The following is a 17,760-nucleotide window of genomic DNA, read 5'->3' as shown; positions in this document are numbered from 1 at the left end:
ATTTGTATTTTATTTACAACACAGTATAATCAAATCATACATAATGAAGGTCATGGTGGTAACCACAGAGATGTGAACAGACTTTGAGTCATTCCTGCAACAGATTCTGTTCAACAAGTGAAACGAGTAAGTCATATCTCATATTTACATGTTAAGTGTTTCTGCTTCTTTCCATGGATTCAAGAAGAAAAAAACATAGTCAGTAGTCAAGGATCTTGTTTTACCATAGAATATCAGTGTAGTTGAACATCTGATGTTGGTGCAGCGCTCTCAGAGGAAAACAGTTGGTAGAGACTGAAAGTCAGCAGGATTCATCTGTGGTGCAGGTATCTGATTCAATAAAATACAAACAAAAAATAAAAAAACATTTGTGAGCATGTTAATATCAGGAGCATCTGTATGTGTGCATATATGTACAGATGCTCCTGATATTATATATATATATATATATATATATAGGTTTTTGTATATATATAGGTTTTGTAGCCATAGACTCACGCATGCTCTGTACTATAGTAAAAAAAGACATTTTATATCTGAGATACTAATTGTTTAGTACATTATTAAAATCTATTTGTGAACAGAGTAGTAATAATAAACACGGTCTAAACATTCTTAAATGTGTATCATTCATCATGTTGTCGTTTGGGAAAAACCCAACTAGTAAGGTGGTTGCTAGGGTGTTGCTATGTGGTTGCTAGAGTTTTCAGGTGGTTGCTATGGTGTTGTTAGTTGCTTTCTAAAGTGTTCTGGTGGTTGCTAATGTTTGGGTGGTTGCTAGAGTGCTGATAGGTAGTCGCTAAGGTGTTCTGGGGGTTGCTAGAGCGTTTGGATGGTTGCTAGGGTGTTGCTGTGTAGTTGCTAAGTTGTTCTAGTCATTGCTAGAGTGCTGCTATGTGGTTGCTAGAGTGTTCGGGGTGGTTGCTAGGTAGTTTCTAATGTATTCTGGTGGTTGCTAGAGTGTTTGGGTAGTTGCCAAACAGTGATTAGAGAAATAATTTCTACTGTATTTACATGGTTTAGAGATACTGTACTGAAATAAACCGTTTAAACCAGTCATAGGATGTTTTGAGGTTTCAAATCCTTCTAAAATCATCCAACCAGAACAAACTTAGACTGGTTTAACTGTACCCCCCCCTCCCCCCTAATTAAGTGTTTCTTATCTTGAGGTGGTTTTATGCAACCGTATGAGCAATAGCAATGATGACCAGCAAAGATCTCACTCCAGTAATAAACAGCATTACAGTCTCAAAGTCAAATGAAAACACTTGATAACTGAAGTCAGAACATTTCCTGTCTCACTACTACTTCTCTAATTTCCCTTAGCTTGTTATTTTAAGCCAGCATCTTAAAACTGAATTGTGTAAGAATTGCATGAGGGGCGCTTGAATTCAGAGACCGTAAAATTGAGCAAAAAAAAATCTGTGCAATTTTCCCCATTAAATGTCTTCAGTTGTTGCCGACATATCAGACCGAGAGTTCTGTTGAATTAGAGCTCCGTTCCCCACATTAGTGGATTCACCACTGCGTATCACACAGAGGTAAGTGTCAGTGAAACACCCAGATTTATATCTTTAAACGAGGAACAGAGTGGCTTTTCTCTGTTTTATGTGGCGCTCGTCGGGACAGAGTGCTCCGCTCAAGGGTACATCTGCCGCGCGGCTCTCCAGGGGCCCGAGGCCATCGCCGTGGCACGGCGGGGGCTTTTATTTATGTTTCTCTCCTGGAAAACACAGAGAAACTTACTTGTGTTTAAAAGAGCCTTTTTTCGAGGTCTACCAGCGCAGATTCGCTCTATCTGCAGGGGTTCAGGTTAAACTTCAAATGGATGTTTACGCTCGGAAAAATGGAAAGGAAAGAGAGAGAAAATGTCTCCGGTTACGTTTGAAAAAAATAAAGAGAGAAAACAGATATGGAAAGGTCTGAGGATTGAGTCTGCAGGGACAGTGACTAAAGTAGCCCAGCGGCATTAGATATGCATGAGCGCTGAATCATCGCCGCGCGTCGACTGAAAGCGCAGCGGGAAGGTGCTTGTGTACTTTGTGTTGTCCTTCCTTCTGTCCTAAGATGGCTGCAGGCCATTTGAAAAGAATAAAAACAGATTATCTTGTAAAACTTTATTTTTATAAACCTCAACTAAACTGAAGCTTCAACATCTCGGTGTAAAACTGAACTTCATCAGGAATTCATTGAAACGATTTGAACATGGGTCATTTGCATGAAGAAATGAAGCCTTGTACTGACTGTTTAACCCGAGAGGATTTTCTTTTTCTCGAAAATGCTAGTTAATTTTATCGCATTGGAATAAAACTTAACTGACTTTGCTCACACTGTAGTTTTTGGGGATTTTTTTTCCCACTTTGTTACACTTGTGGTGTTCCCAGTCAAACCGGCCTACAAAATATTGCTTATTTGTTCCTTATCCTGTATTATTATCTTTTTATCAACTTGTTTTCTTTCAATTAGGACAGGTTTTGAACTGATTAATCGAAGGCATCATTGATCTGAGCTCATGCTAAATTTTTCATGTCAAAATTATCCACAAATAATGCTTTTTTATGCTCAAATAAATGAGCCTAGATCAGTAAGTTCCAAAAAGAAATGCAAAACTTGTGCTAATTACAAAAAGCATTAACAAAAAGATTAAATCCAAAATTTGGTGGTGATATAGCGTAATGAGAGATTTACATTTACATTTACATTTATTCATTTAGCTGACGCTTTTATCCAAAGCGACTTACAATTGCTATATATGTCAGAGGTCGCACGCCTCTGGAGCAACTAGGGGTTAAGTGTCTTGCTCAGGGACACATTGGTGTCTCACAGTGGATTCGAACCCGGGTCTCTCACACCAAAGGCATGTGTCTTATCCACTGCGCCATCACCACCACCACCACCCACCCATTTACAAGCAATTTTCAAAAGCCCAGTCATTTTTGACCAGGAACACCAAATTAGGTAAAGTGTTAAGATGTTTTGTATTGTGTTCTTATTTTCCTGATAATGAATTTGTCATCTGAAGCGATGCGTTTCCTCTCGGCTGGTGCCGTGCTCAGCATCTACTTCCTGTGTCAGAATTGATAGCGGCGTCTCTGCTTCTGCTGCTGCCAATCTGTCGTTTGTCATTTTTTGCTGCAGAGGAACCTTGTGTTTCATTTTGTTCAGAATTTCCATCTGAGTGAACATGAGGAGAGACACCGTCAACAGCGATTAGACAAACCGTTTCAGCTGTATTTACATGATTGACTGAGACTGTACTGAAACAAACAGCTTAAACTTGTCTAAGGAGGTCCTGAGGTTTCAAATCTCTCTAAAATCATTCAACCAGACCAGCCTTAGACTGGTTTAACTGGTCTTCTTGCTTTTCCTGCATGTGCTGGTACATTGATTGCATTCTGGAACTTCGTCAAATCCAGAATTCAAATCCACATTCCTGAAGTAAGTGTGAGTGGCGTTTACATATGCCAAACTCATGCCATGATGATAGGCTGTTGCTATGTGGTTGCTACAGTGTTCTGATGGTTGCTAGGGTGTTGCTGTGTGGTTGCTACAGTGTTTTGGTGGTTGCTAGGGTGTTGCTATTTGTTGCTACAGTGTTCTGGTGGTTGCTACAGTGTTCTGTGGTTGCTAGAGTGTTTGGGTGGTTGCTAAGGTGTGTGGTTGCTAGGGTGTTGCTATGTTGTTGCTAAAGTGTTCTGGTGGTTTCTAGAGTGTTTGGGTGGTTGCTAGGGTGTTTCCATGTGTTTGTTAAGGTGTTCTGTGGTTGCTAGGATGTTGCTATGTGGTTGCTAAGGTGTTCTGTGGTTGCAAGAGTGCTTGGGTGGTTTTTAAGGTGTTCTGTGGTTGCTAGGATGTTGCTATGTGGTTGCCTAGAGCATTTGGGTGGTTGCTAGGGTCTTGCTATGTGGTTGCTAGCGTGTTTGGGTGGTTGCTAGGGTGTTGCTATGTGGTTGCTAAACAGTGATTACAGAAACTGTTTCTACTGTATTTACACGTTTCAGAGAGACCGTACTGAAATAAACAGTCTAAGCAGGTTCTGAGGTTTCAAATCCCTCTAAAACCATCCAACCAGACCAGCCTTAGACTGGTTTAACTGGTCTTCTTGCTTTTCCTGCATGTGCTGGTACATTGATTGGATTCTGGATCTTCGTCCAGAACATTTTTGGGTCGTTTATTGAATGCACTCAGTAACACAATTCCATTTATTTCCCATTTCCTCTCAGCTCACTCTTAGTTTTACAGTGAGTCTGACATTTGCAAGGAAATAGGCTGTTCACGCCGATGCCAAATTCCCTGACGGTGTTTGGGAGGCGTTTCAATCACCTTCCGTCCCAGGTGCATAAACGACAGCGGCAGTCTGAACGTCTCAGGCTTTGTCAGGTTTCAGCGCTGAGACGCCCATGAAATAACCAGATGATGCATCCACAACACTCCATTCCTTTCAAATCCTGCTTTGTAATGGAAAATATGACAATTTTGATACGCAGAACAGTTGTAGCTCCAGTAATCCCATGCTACCAAATGTCTGACAAAATGCAGACACAATAGCACAAAATACCGATCACATGTGTAAGTAGAACCCCAGGGGTGATGAGTTTGTCAGCAGCAAAAATAGAAACCAGAACGAATTTATTAGCAGCGTTTGGATCATAAACAGCTTCTCTGACAGTCTCCAAACTATATATCATGATCACTGTGTGATTTATTAGTAGCATTTAAATAAAGCGACAGTGCTACACTTTAAAAAGTGGTAACTTGCCATTGTTAGCGATTTCTACTTGATTTAATTTATAAATGAATGTAGACAGTTTGGTTCAGTGATATTAAATACTATTTTTGACTTTAATAAAATTGGATGGTTTTGTATGGAACCCGTTTCTGCCATGAAATAAAAAAATTTAAAAGATAATTGCATCATTTTATCTCACAGTCCAGGCTTTTTTTCCTTGGAATTATAAGATATTAAATCAGAATTGCGAGATCTAAACAAAATATTTTTTTGCAATTCTTACTTTTTTATCTGAATTTTGAGTTTGCATCCCGCAAATATTTTTTTAAATATTTTTGAAAACATATTTTAAGAATATAAATATATGTTTGGTAACACTTTGTTTAAAGCCTTTATGTGTAATGCATTATAAAAGTAGTTTTAATGCATTTATTATGTCTTGTAATGCACCTTACATTGTACAATCTCATGAATAATTGTAACCACAGTTAATACATTATAGCGCTTATCAGTTCATTGTTTCACTATGCAGTTTAAATTCAGTTATAATTATTTACGTTAATATATAGTGAACGCACATTATTAATAATTATATGCCGTTATACCCTTTAATAACCCTTTATAATGCATTATACACAAAGGCTTTAAGTAAAGTGTTACTATATGTTTTTATTTATTTAAACATTTAAAAAATATACATTTTCCCTCCATATATTTAAATATCTAAGAAAATACATTCACATCAGGGTTATTATATTAACTAAAACTAAAACCATATATATAAAAAAGCTAGATTCCAAGGCAACATTTGTCATTTTCATTTAGTTTGATGTATTAAAATAAATAAAAACTATATAGACATATCATATTTTTGTCCATGTTTTTAATCTCTATATTGTTTTCATTGAATCTTCAGTGGAAACCTAGCCTGTGTTCAACAGAAATGCACTTGCTCTTTAGTTTTGAATTTTTAACCACAAACCATTATAGTATTGCTGTTTATCTTATATTTATTTAAATCAGATTATAAATATGAACCCGTATGAGATATGAGTGTGTAATGGGACTAGTATTCACCGTTAAACGACTGTACCAGACGCTCCCACAATAGACCGTTTAAACTCACACATTACAGATTACACTTTAGATGACAACATCCATTAAGTTTCACTCGTGTGGCAGACGATTTGAAGCAAACAGTTAAGTGATTAGCTTCCCGTTGGGCAGAAATGTTGAGCGGCGGCGGGGAGCGGCTGCCATATGGAACGCAACTGAATCAAGAAGACGGATTGGGAGGCGCCCGCGGCGGGAAGCTTGGTTAGCTCCGGGCCGCCCGTTAACACGGGTTCAGCCGTCACCTGCCGCTTCAGATCAATGTGAAGAGCCAGAGAAACACAAATACATTAGTTTGGACCCTGTGTTGAGGAGTCTGTGAGAGACTTTTACCCTCCGCTCATCATCATCATCACCATCATCATTACAGGACGCTGCAGTGATTAAGTGTTCATGGACGTAGATGAAATTATACATTTGTTTCCCACACTTCTTCATTGGATAAGTGTGTTCTCGTAAAGGTTTTCACAAAGGTTTTAAAATTCAGAGGAAAAAAAAAAAGATTACATTTTGGATATATACCATTTAGACATGATCAAAGACCATTTTTTGTCCAAGTTCAGATTTTTTAAAAATATATGATTAAGTCTTCTGGTCTCAAATTGCAGCCTTTGATCGCACTCCTTCTGAAAATTATATATTTTTTTACATATATGCTATTTTACAGATATGCCCTATGAATTAGAATAAAAATGGAGATTATTAATGTTGAGATATGTTAGATTAAATTGTCGATATTTTGATGTTTTTGAACAAACCAGCCGAGATGCATAAAGAAAATGTTATAAAGAGCTTGAAAAAGAAATACAAGTCACTCAAACATGACACTCAACTAAATTACACTAAATGTTTATTGCATGTTATTCTACTGGCATTACATATTTTTTTATATTTTTTTATTTTGAGTGATTTTCTTTCCTGACCCATGGGCAATATAATATAATATAATATAATATATGGTTTCTGTGGGTCTTAAAAAAGTCTTAAAGTCTTAATTTGCCAAGAGGGTTAGCCTAAATCTTCCTTTTTTTAAAAATTAAAAAATATTTTGAACTAAAAAGTAGTGCAGATCGGCTGGAAGTTGTATTTTCAAGCTTTACAAGACATTTAGATTTAGAGACCTCGTTCAAGTATTGTGTTCCATTCAATTTATTCTTTAAATGTTCTTTACTTGGTCTTAAAGTCTTAAATTTGCTTTACAGGAACCCTGTCGAACAAACTGGTATTATATGTGACATTCTGAAATGATGGCTACGCCCCTGCTAGCACTGTTGAGCGGCGGGACTCTGTTGTTTGCAGTGCTTTGTCTTTGCGCGGCAGTCTTTAACCCGAGCGTGTCGCTGGAGTCATTAGCGTTTAGTGAGTGCGAATGTATCTGAACCCGCTGGATACGAGGAAACGAGCTGGGCTCGGTAATTGCTGTGCTGCTGTCATGTTCCAGGGCTTTCTGCAGAGACTCTTAATTTGTTTTTAAGTGTAGCATGAGAATGTCAGCTCCAAGACAAATCTTTGCTGATGCGAGCGTCTGAGATGTATGCCAATTTAGGTGATGACAAGACACAGTAAATCCGAAGCCGCTGTTTGCACGGCGTCATGCTAGAGATTTAGTCTCCCGATCTCTGCACTTTGAAGTGTTATTACCTCAGAAATCCCATTGTAGTAAATCAGATCGGAATAATTGGGAATATAAATTAGCATAGAGTTGGAGTTTGAAGGAACAGGCATATCCCTTATTAGCATACATCAGATTCTGTTTGGAAAAGCTATAGAGAAAAAATACAATGTTTTTGTGTCTTTAAAGTATGTTTGTCCATTTCATGATTTGAATATTACACTATATACTATAATATATATTACATTCACACACATAAAGTATATATATTACCCAAGAGTCAGTTCCTTTGTGTTAATTGGAGGGATTTTGCAGTGATTCTTTCTGCAGTTAAATAGTTGCACCAGTAGGTGGCGCCAAGTGACTCTCTTTATAAATGAGTCATTTGAATCATTCATTCAAACGATTTGTTTGAAGACACTGATTTGTTTGGAATCAAGTTAATGAGTCATCGATTCATTCATTTAATTGATTCACCCAAAACCGCAGAGTCCATTCAGGAACGAAACAAGTGAGTCATTAAATGCTTCGTTCAACTGATTTGTTCAAAAACGTTGACTCATTCAGACACCATTACTTGTGTTTTGCTCTGAAATGCAGCTTTGTGTGGAACTATTTTCGTTCCAGAACCAAGTTCTGGAAATATTGTGTCTAAAATGTAAGTGACTTGATATTAACTTAATGTTTATTGAACTGTTTAAAGCAACATCGCACTGGAAACCAAGCTGTTGGTGTGAATCTCAGCTGTGTTTATTACCTGCGGCCTCGTTCCTCTCGATTGATGAGTCCTAGTTGTCAGATTATTTAACGCTATTTTTGTGTTAAATGAGAAAGTATTAGGTAGACATTACAAAGAGTAGCTTTAGAAAGAAATATGTTATTTGATTCAACATAAAATGTATTACACATAAACGTGTTTGTGAGTCATTCATTCGATTCGTTCAAACGGCTGATTCATTCAGGAATTCAGTAAACGGCTCTCTTTATGAATGGACCTTTGAATCATTGATTCGCCCAATTCGTCCAAAACGCGGATTCATTCAGAAACGCACAAAACTTCTGATGTGGCTTTATAGGAAATATTTGTGTTGGCAAAACTGAGCAAAGTTTAAAATATAACACAATATTAACTTCTTATTTACTGAACTGTTGTGTAAAATCACATTTGCATTCAGGACAAACAGAACTTGTGTGATATTACTCTCACTGCTCGTGTGATATCGCTTATCATATGATATAAATATGAGACAAAACTCATACAGGAGCCTTTTTGCCCCAATATCTTGAATTTTAGGGCATAACTGCATTTATGGAGCTGTTGCCCTGCATCATATTTGTCAGCAGTCAACTGTATGAAATGTAAGATGATGTACAGTTCTGGGGGCGGGGCCAGTGCGTTAACTGCGTTAAAATATTTAATATCGTTATTTTTTTAATAGCTAATTAATTAACACGTTAAACTGACAGCCCTAAAATAAACATGTAATTGTCGCTTTTCACCATATAAGTTGAAATCATGGGAAATATTATTGTGTATAGCCGTTAGACGACGAACATTGCTATGCTTATCACTGTACGTCAGTCAAGCATGAGTTTTCGGCTCAAGATCTGTATATAAAGTCACACCAGAGGTGTTCAGCTGGGATCAGGACTTGGCTTTCTGAAGTTCTTCCTCACTGAATCAATCAATCATGTCTTTCTGAACCGTGTCTTATACACAGAGACACTGTCATGTTAGAATAGAAAAGGGTTCTGTCCAAACTGTTGCTATAAAATTAGAAGCACACAATTCCCTGGAATATCATTATATGCTTAAACATTAAGATTTGTGCCCATGGAAATGACTAAAGTAGTCAAACCTGTTCATTAGAAGGGGGTGCCAATACTTTTGGCAATATAGTGTATCACAGATCCTCCAGTGTTGTGTTGGTAAGTGATCATTAAGGCCCAGATCTCAGTGTGTTTGTGTAGTTTTATTCCTGCGGTCGGTTCTGAACAGCTCAGCATCTGTGAGCTGATGTAACGCCACACATACAGTAACACACTCATGACATCAGATTCAAGCACTTCCTGTTGCATCAGCATCATCAGGTGGAATATAGCACACTTTTTCAACAGTTTTTGCTCCCATTTTCCTCATTAATTTTCTATGTTTCAAAAAAAAAAAAAAAAAAAAAACATTAAAAGGGTTGCACAGGTTGTTTAGTTTCATTTAAATGCATCCAAAAGCACACTTGACTTGTTGCTTCTCCAGGTGTGCAGATCATCAAAATACTGTAGATTTACTTTGAAACAGTTTTTCACTCAGAGACTGCTAGTAAATTTCACAAATAATCTCAAAGAAATGGCAAATAACACACTGAATCAAACATGAAATTCTGAAGCAGAAAAACAAAAACTCTATTTTCATGTACTACAATGATCTTTAAATTATTTCATAATTTATTTAATTAAAAATAATTTTTACAGTATAGATGTTTGTAGAATAAATGACCAATTTCTAATAAATTACATGTTTGTATATTGTATATAATTTAAGAGTTAATACATTTTTATATAATTATAATTTTATTTAATATAAAAAAATAATTTAAAAATTATGTATATATATAGTATTAAATATATTATAGAATTTAAGTTATCTTTATATAATTATTGCATTTAATATTTAGTATGTAAAATATTAAATATGAAATTAAAAGGGGGGAAAAATACTATTTTCTTATAAAACATGCTCCAAAAATCTTTTATTTGTAATTCAAAAAAACATTATATATATTGGTTGAAGATCATTTTCCAAAAGGAATAAATGACCAAGTTTATCACCAAAAATAATAATACTTTTAAATGAATAATACTTCCAGAACTTGACTTCCATGTAAGAACTTCTGAATAATTGCTGCTAAGATACGTGTGTGCATTACTCAGAACCTCTCTAATGGCGAGTATCCATCTTTTTTCCATTTGTAAAAGCTGGTATTGCGCTGACCTTCAGCAGATGAACGGATGAAGCAGAGAAATGGCTTCACTTTAATTTATTTATGTTTAATGTGCAGCTCAGGTCTGTCCAGGCATCGCCGCTCTGTTTTAGACCACTTAAAGCTGGGCAGGATCCATCGAGTCGCTGCGCTGGTTTCCATTAAAGATACGATCGGCCCCGGCAGACCCCTGAGACCCCGAGAGGAAGCGCAGATCGCATTAAAAACCGCCAGCGGCCCCGAAACACATAGTGCTCTGGAGAGTCTCAGTGTTTACTGCCACCGTGTGCAGATGGCCGCATTAAAGCTCATATCAGAAGCGTTTTATCAGGCTTGGGTTTAGTGCTCGCTCGTCCAGGTGGGTTCATTACGGCTCCTGCAGGTTGTGCCAATGCCAGAGCTTTGCCAGAATCTAAATTTTAAGGCAAATCTGTCACTCTTCTATATATATTATTCAGGATTTAATAAACAAAAAAGCCAATTTAGATTTTGTTTGTGTGTGTATATGATAATTATCTTTCTCTCTCTCTCTCTATAAAGGATGTTTTAAAAAAAATTTAATAAACATTTTATGTAATTTAAAAGTTGCTATATATAGTATAACAATTTAATATAATATTATATAATTATATTTAAAAATGCAATATAATTTTTTTTATATCAATTAATAATAGATGATTATTACATACATATATATCTATATATAGAGAGAGAGATCATACAAAATGCATGTTATTTTTTATTTAGTACTGTCCTGAATAAGATATTTTACGCAAAAGATGTTTACATATAGTCCACAAGACAAAAAAATTGCTGAAATTATTCAAATAACCCCTGGTTCTTAATTCTGTGTGTGGTTACCTGGATGATTTACAGCTGTGTTTTGTTTTGTGATGGTTGTTCATGAGTCCCTTGTTTGTTCTGAACAGTTCAACTGCCTTGAACCCTTTCCAGCAGTGACTGTATGATTTTGAGATCCATCTCAAAGGGACTCAAACACAAGTAATAAAAAAGGTTCAAGCGTTCACTGATGCTCCAGAAGGAAACACGATGCATTAAGAGCCGGGGGGTGGAAACTAATTGTTTGTAGAGAGATATGCGCAGACACAGCATGCATGTAACACACACACACACACACAACTGTCATCGCTTCGCGTCGGGTGGTTCCTTGCCTCCACGTCATGCATTTAAAATCCTTTGATGCACAGCAAACCATTGATTATCCCTCATATATATATATATTTATAGCATTGGTTTTTGTTCCTTGTATTGTGCATTGAGTGTCTCAGCAGAGCTACAGTGTCAGCAGTGTTTCTGCAGCTTGTATCTGTACATGTGTGTGTGTATATATATATATAATTTAAGTATGATTGAGTCGAGGGTGTTTTCACTGTTACTTGAGCAGTGTTAACCCAAATACAAACTAATATTGCATCAGCCTCCCATGACTGAATGTCATCATCACCAAAGACACACCTGGAGTCGTGCAGCCGCTCTTAATGAAAGCTGAGGAGAGCGAGACGAGTGTTTGAGCAGCTGCAGTGGATCTCTATCTGTCCTGAAGCCCGAGGCCATCAGTCGGTTGTGTTCGGCATGACACACGCTCTCAGGAGTGTGCATTAGTGAGCGTCTCGGAGCGCTGCTGCTGTCTGCTGTTTAACGCCATGAAAATGACCCGGTGAATTCACGTCAGAAACAGTCCTGGTGTCAAACATGCTGGATGTTTTAAACAACGTCTTATTCACCTTATTTGATAAAGAGTGATAAACCAGGGCTTACAACTGAATTAAAACCAAAATAAAACTGAAAATGTTTTATGGCTCAGTAGGCTGTGATTTAATGAAATAAGTATATGTGATGCATGTTTGAGAATGAAGCGTGACACGGTGTGCTTTTACAGGATTTAACATTTGAAAAAATCAGGAAATTACAACAGCCATAAATATTATTTGTAGTATTATTGTAATTTTACTGTAATTGTTTTAATTTTTATTGAAATATTACAATAGCATCTTCTTATTTTGTTTACTATTTTTATTTTGTAATAATAATAATAATAATAATGAAAGTAGTTAGTTATATTGATATAAAATCACAAAAGTTTTGGCTAAATTATGCTGCTGTAATTTTTTATTTTGTTTTACAATCATCTGTAAAACAAAATCTTATACATTTGTCTTATAAGTATAACAAAAATATTCTTTTTATTGTTTGTATTTCGTAATAATAATATCAGTACTGTTGTATTTATAATGCAGTGCCAGTGTTCCTGTTACCGGGAGTGCAGTTTGTGTTTTACATCAAGGACCACAGTGGAAACACGTTTTATTTTAAACTTTGTGTTATCCTTGACGAACTGACTGTAAAAAGAAAAGAAAAAAGAAGAAATAGATGTACACTCACAAAGAAAGTTTGGCTAACTTGTGCAATTTTTACAGAAAAATTCCAACGTGTTTTTTTTACCCCCAAATGATGCATCCATTAGAGAAATACTGTGACGTGTCAATGTGCAGCATGCTTGATTTCTACTCCGATGCAGCCAGTTTCTCTCATGACTCATGCTCTTTCACAGAGAAGCAACTGCCTACTTCTTGACGTAGCGCAGACTTTAAAGAAGGACTGAGACTTGGGTCTGAAATGTGCTTTGTGTGTGTTTTTCTGAAGGAAACTGGCGAAGAAGCGTAAGGAGACGCTGAGCAGCACGAGGCAGGAGATGACGGTGATGGTGAACTCCATGGACAAGAGCTACGCTGAGCAGGGCACCAGCTGCGACGAGGCCATTTCATTCATGGACACACACAACCTCAACGGACGCTGTGAGTCTCTGAGCATCACACCACAGTCCACCAAACACCATACAAACCCTCGTCTGTGCAAACACTGAAGACCAGAGCAGAGAGTCTCAAGCTCTTTTCTGTTCTGAGCAAACTCCAGAAATGTCAAAAAAAAGAATCCTGAAGTGATTTAATGCATCTTATATGTGACCCTGGAGCACAAAAGCAGTCATGAGTAGCACAGGTATATTTGTAGCAATAGCCAACAATACACTGTATTATCAATTTTTCTTTTATGCCAAAAATCATTAAGATATTAAAGGTGCCATAGAATGCATTGATGCAATATTTTATATTGTTCTCTGATATCTACATAGAAGTTATGTGGCTTAGGTGCTATTTTATTAGAACGTGTTATTTGTTTTCTGTGCCTTTCTGAATACAGACACCAACCCATCCCTGCACTTCACATCCCCTGCACAGCCTGGAACATAACATTTATTTACATGATCTGCTATTTTCGCTGTTGTCCTTTTTCAAGATTTTTATTTGTCACATACACAATTATACAGGGTATAACCAGCAGTGAAATGTAGGTCCTCGCTTGTTTCTTCACACATGTACTGAACTCTTATTATTCAACTATGCCAAGGTGAAGACAGTTTTCCATTCTACGGCACCTTTAAGTAAAGATCATGTTCCATGAAGATATTTAGTACATTTCCTACCATAAATATATCCAAACTTCATTATTGATTAGTAATATGCATTGCTAAGAACTTCATTTGAACAACTTTAAAAGTGATTTTCTCAATATTCAGATTTTTTTGCACCCTCAGATTCCAGATTTTGTTCATGGTCTGATTCATAACTAATCTACCATAATTAAATAGCGCACTATGAAATCTGTTTAATTTTTCATCAAATTTTGGTTTTAATTTTTTTTTTTTACTAAATTTTAATGGTTTAATTTAATTTTACTAATAAAAAAGGATGTCTAATCAATTGAATTTATGAAACTTTAACCATTTAAAAATTTATTAATATTTTAACAATAATAGTACCTCATAAAATGGTTCATTGTTTTCTGAAATTTTGTGTTTTAGGCTCCATTTTAATGGTTTAATTAATGAAATTGAATTCATAAAACTTTAACAATTTAAACAATAATATGACATGTTTATTTATTTATTTTTAATGATCTTTTTTTTCTGTGTAAAAGTTTCTGGATTCCATTTGAATGATTTAATTAGCAATCTAATTAATTTAATTCATAAGACTATAACAATTAAAAAATGTTTAACAAAAACTTGAACAGTTTTAGAATATATTTAATATTCCATAAAAGATAATGCTTAGCAAACTGTATTATTTTTATTATTATTTCAAGAAACACATTTATAATGTGATATATTTCTATCATAATATTAACAGACACTATTCTGTATTCGCAAATCTATGAAGTGTTCACTTTTGGTTATTCGTCCAAATTTTGCCAAAATAAAACAAAAGTAAATTCCATCCACATTTTCCACATCACCAGATTCATAGCTTAAATGAGCCATTATTATGATTGATTGAGACATGATTTACAGACAGTCTCAGCCGTCCTGCTCACAGTGAATGTGAAACACGGAGTGAAACGACAGCTTCTTTGATCACATGACAGTGTAGTTTAATATTGCACGCGCATCCCTCGGCTTCCGTGATGGACGTGTGGCTCTGTGAAGTGGCCACAAACAGGGATAAATAAATAAAGACGAGCTCTTAGAGTGACCTTCTCCTGCGGTCTGTGATTGACAGACGCTTTAGTATTCTCATACTGACAGAACCAACGTGAGCGGCGAACACTAATGAGTCTGTAGTAAAACACGGCTGCTTTCTCCTTTTTATTAGTTTAAGCTGAAGTACAACAATAACTCAAATAAAAAGTTAAAACTCAATAAAGAAAAACACATTAAAAATTATAAAAATACACTACAAAATTACTAAAACTTTGACTAGAATTGAAATGGGGGGGAAAAAAATCAATAAACGTTAAAAAAAAAATCTACTTCAAAATATTTACAAATTTTAAAAGTGTATCAGTAGTCAGAAACTAAAATAACCAAAACGAAATAATCTATAACTATAGGAAAAGGTGCACAAGCAACAGGGATGACCGCAAGCTTGAGAATACTGTCAAGCAAAGCTGATTCAAACACTTGTGAGAGCTTCTCAAGGAGTGGACTGAAGCTGGAGTCAGTGCATCAAGAGTCTCCACGCTCAGACGTCTTCAGGAAAAGAGCTACCAAGCCACTTCTGAACCAGAGACAACATCAGAAGCATCTTACCTGGGCTGTGGAGAAAAAGAACTGGACTGTTGCTCAGTGCTCCAAAGTCCTCTTTTCAGATGAAAGTACATTTAGCATTTCATTTGGAAATCAAGGTCCCAGAGTCTGGAGGAAGAGTGGAGAGGCACAGAATCCATGTTGCTTGAAGTCCAGTGTGAAGTTTCCTCAGTCAGAGATGATTTGGGCTGCCATGTCATCTGCTGGTGTTGGTCCACTGTGTTTTCTGAAGTCCACAGTCAACGCAGCCATCTACCAGGAAATATTAGAGCACTTCATGCTTCCTTCTGCTGACAAGCTTTATGGAGATGCTGATTTCATTTTCCAGCAGGACTTGTCACCTGCCCACACTGCCAAAGGTACCAAAAGCTGGTTCAATGACCATGGTGTTACTGTGCTTGATTGGCCAGCAAACTCACCTGACCTGACCTTGTCAGGAGGAAGATGAGAGACACCAGACCCAACAATGCAGATGACCTGAAGGCCGCTATCAAAGCATCCTGGGCTTCCATACCACCTGAGCAGTGCCACAGGCTGATCACCTCCATGCCACGCCGAACTGAGGCAGTAATTCATGCAAAAGGAGGCCCAACCAAGTATTGAGTGCATAGAAATGAACATAATGTTCAGAAGCCTGACATTTCTGTTTAAAATATCCTTTTCTTTATTGATCTTATGTAATATTCTAATTTTCTGAGACGCTGAATTTTGGGTTTTCATGATCTGTAAGCCATAATCATCAAAATTACAAGAAATAAAGGCTTGAAATATTTAACTCTGTGTAATGAATCTATATAATATATGGGTTTCACTTTCTGAAATGAGTGACCAAATATTGACCTTTTTTTATGATATTCAAATGTTTTTAGATGTACCTGTATATGCTCCCACTAAGTCAGATAATGATGAAGAACCAAATTTCCTATCACAGCTATGCTGATGATACCCAGATCTACCTAGCCTTATCTCCAAATGACTACAGCCCCATTGACTCCCTCTGCCAATGCATTGATGAAATTAACAGTTGGATGTGCCAGAACTTTCTTCAGTTAAACAAGGAGAAAACTGAAGTCATTGCATTTGGAAACAAAGATGAAGTTCTCAAGGTGAATGCATATCTTGACTCTAGGGGTCAAACAACTAAACATCAAGTCAGAAATCTTGGGGTGATTCTAGAGACAGACCTTAGTTTCAGTAGTCATGTCAAAGCAGTAACTAAATCAGCATACTATCATCTCAAAAACATTGCAAGAATTAGATGTTTTGTTTTCAGTCAAGACTTGGAGAAACTTGTTCATGCCTTTATCACCAGCAGGGTGGATTACTGTAATGGTCTACTCACCGGCCTTCCCAAGAAGACCATTAGACAGCTGCAGCTCATCCAGAACGCTGCTGCCAGGATTCTGACTAGAACCAGAAAATCTGAGCATATCACACCAGTCCTCAGGTCCTTACACTGGCTTCCAGTTACATTTAGGATTGATTTTAAAGTACTTTTACTTGTTTATAAATCACTCAATGGCCTAGGACCTAAATATATTGCTGATATGCTCACTGAATATAAACCAAACAGACCACTCAGATCATTAGGATCGAGTCAGTTAGAAATAACAAGGGTTCACACAAAACAAGGGGAGTCTGCTTTTAGCTATTATGCGGCCCGCAGCTGGAACCAGCTTCCAGAAGAGATCAGATGTGCTAAAACATTAGCCACATTTAAATCAAGACTCAAAACTCATCTGTTTAACTGTGCATTTATTGAATGAGCACTGTGCTATATGTCCCAACTGACTGCACTGCATTTTATGTATAATCATTTTCTCTTAACTGTTTTAAATTCATTTTAAATCAATTTCTATATCATTTTAAAATTCCTTGTTTTTATTATTATTTTTAATTCCTTGTTTTTATTGCTGTAATTATTAATGACTATTTCGACCTGATCGGCTGAGAAAACAACAGTAGTTGATGACAGACACATCATAAAAGCTGTGAAAATGAATCCTAAAAGACATGTCTGTAAAATCAGCAACAACTTCCAGAAAGCTGGGGTGATGCTCTGACAATCTACTGTCCTCAGGAGACTTTGACACAGAATTACAGATGCTACACAGCAAGATGCAAACCTCTGAGCAGCACCAAACATAGAAAGGCAAGATTAGAGTTTACAGAAAAGCACAAAGGTGAGCCAGAAGAGTTTTGGAACTGTGTTTATGGACCGATG

General features: G+C 36.5%; 1 protein-coding gene across 10 annotated transcripts in view; it reads left to right on the top strand.

Annotated features, from left to right (window-relative positions):
* LOC306863442 (receptor-type tyrosine-protein phosphatase mu-like) overlaps positions 1 to 17,760 on the top strand; it is a 234,528-nt gene that overhangs the window by 173,153 nt on the left and 43,615 nt on the right. For all 10 annotated transcript variants that reach the window (XM_079406771.1, XM_079406777.1, XM_079406776.1 and 7 more), the window contains one exon: positions 13,097 to 13,248. In XM_079406771.1, coding sequence (XP_079262897.1) covers positions 13,097 to 13,248 — 152 coding nt within the window. The remainder of the gene's footprint in view (positions 1 to 13,096; positions 13,249 to 17,760) is intronic.

Source organism: Barbus barbus, assembly GCF_936440315.1.
Source record: "Barbus barbus genome assembly, chromosome: 44".
NCBI lineage: Eukaryota > Metazoa > Chordata > Actinopteri > Cypriniformes > Cyprinidae > Barbus > Barbus barbus.
This window is presented reverse-complemented; position numbering and strand designations above follow the sequence as displayed.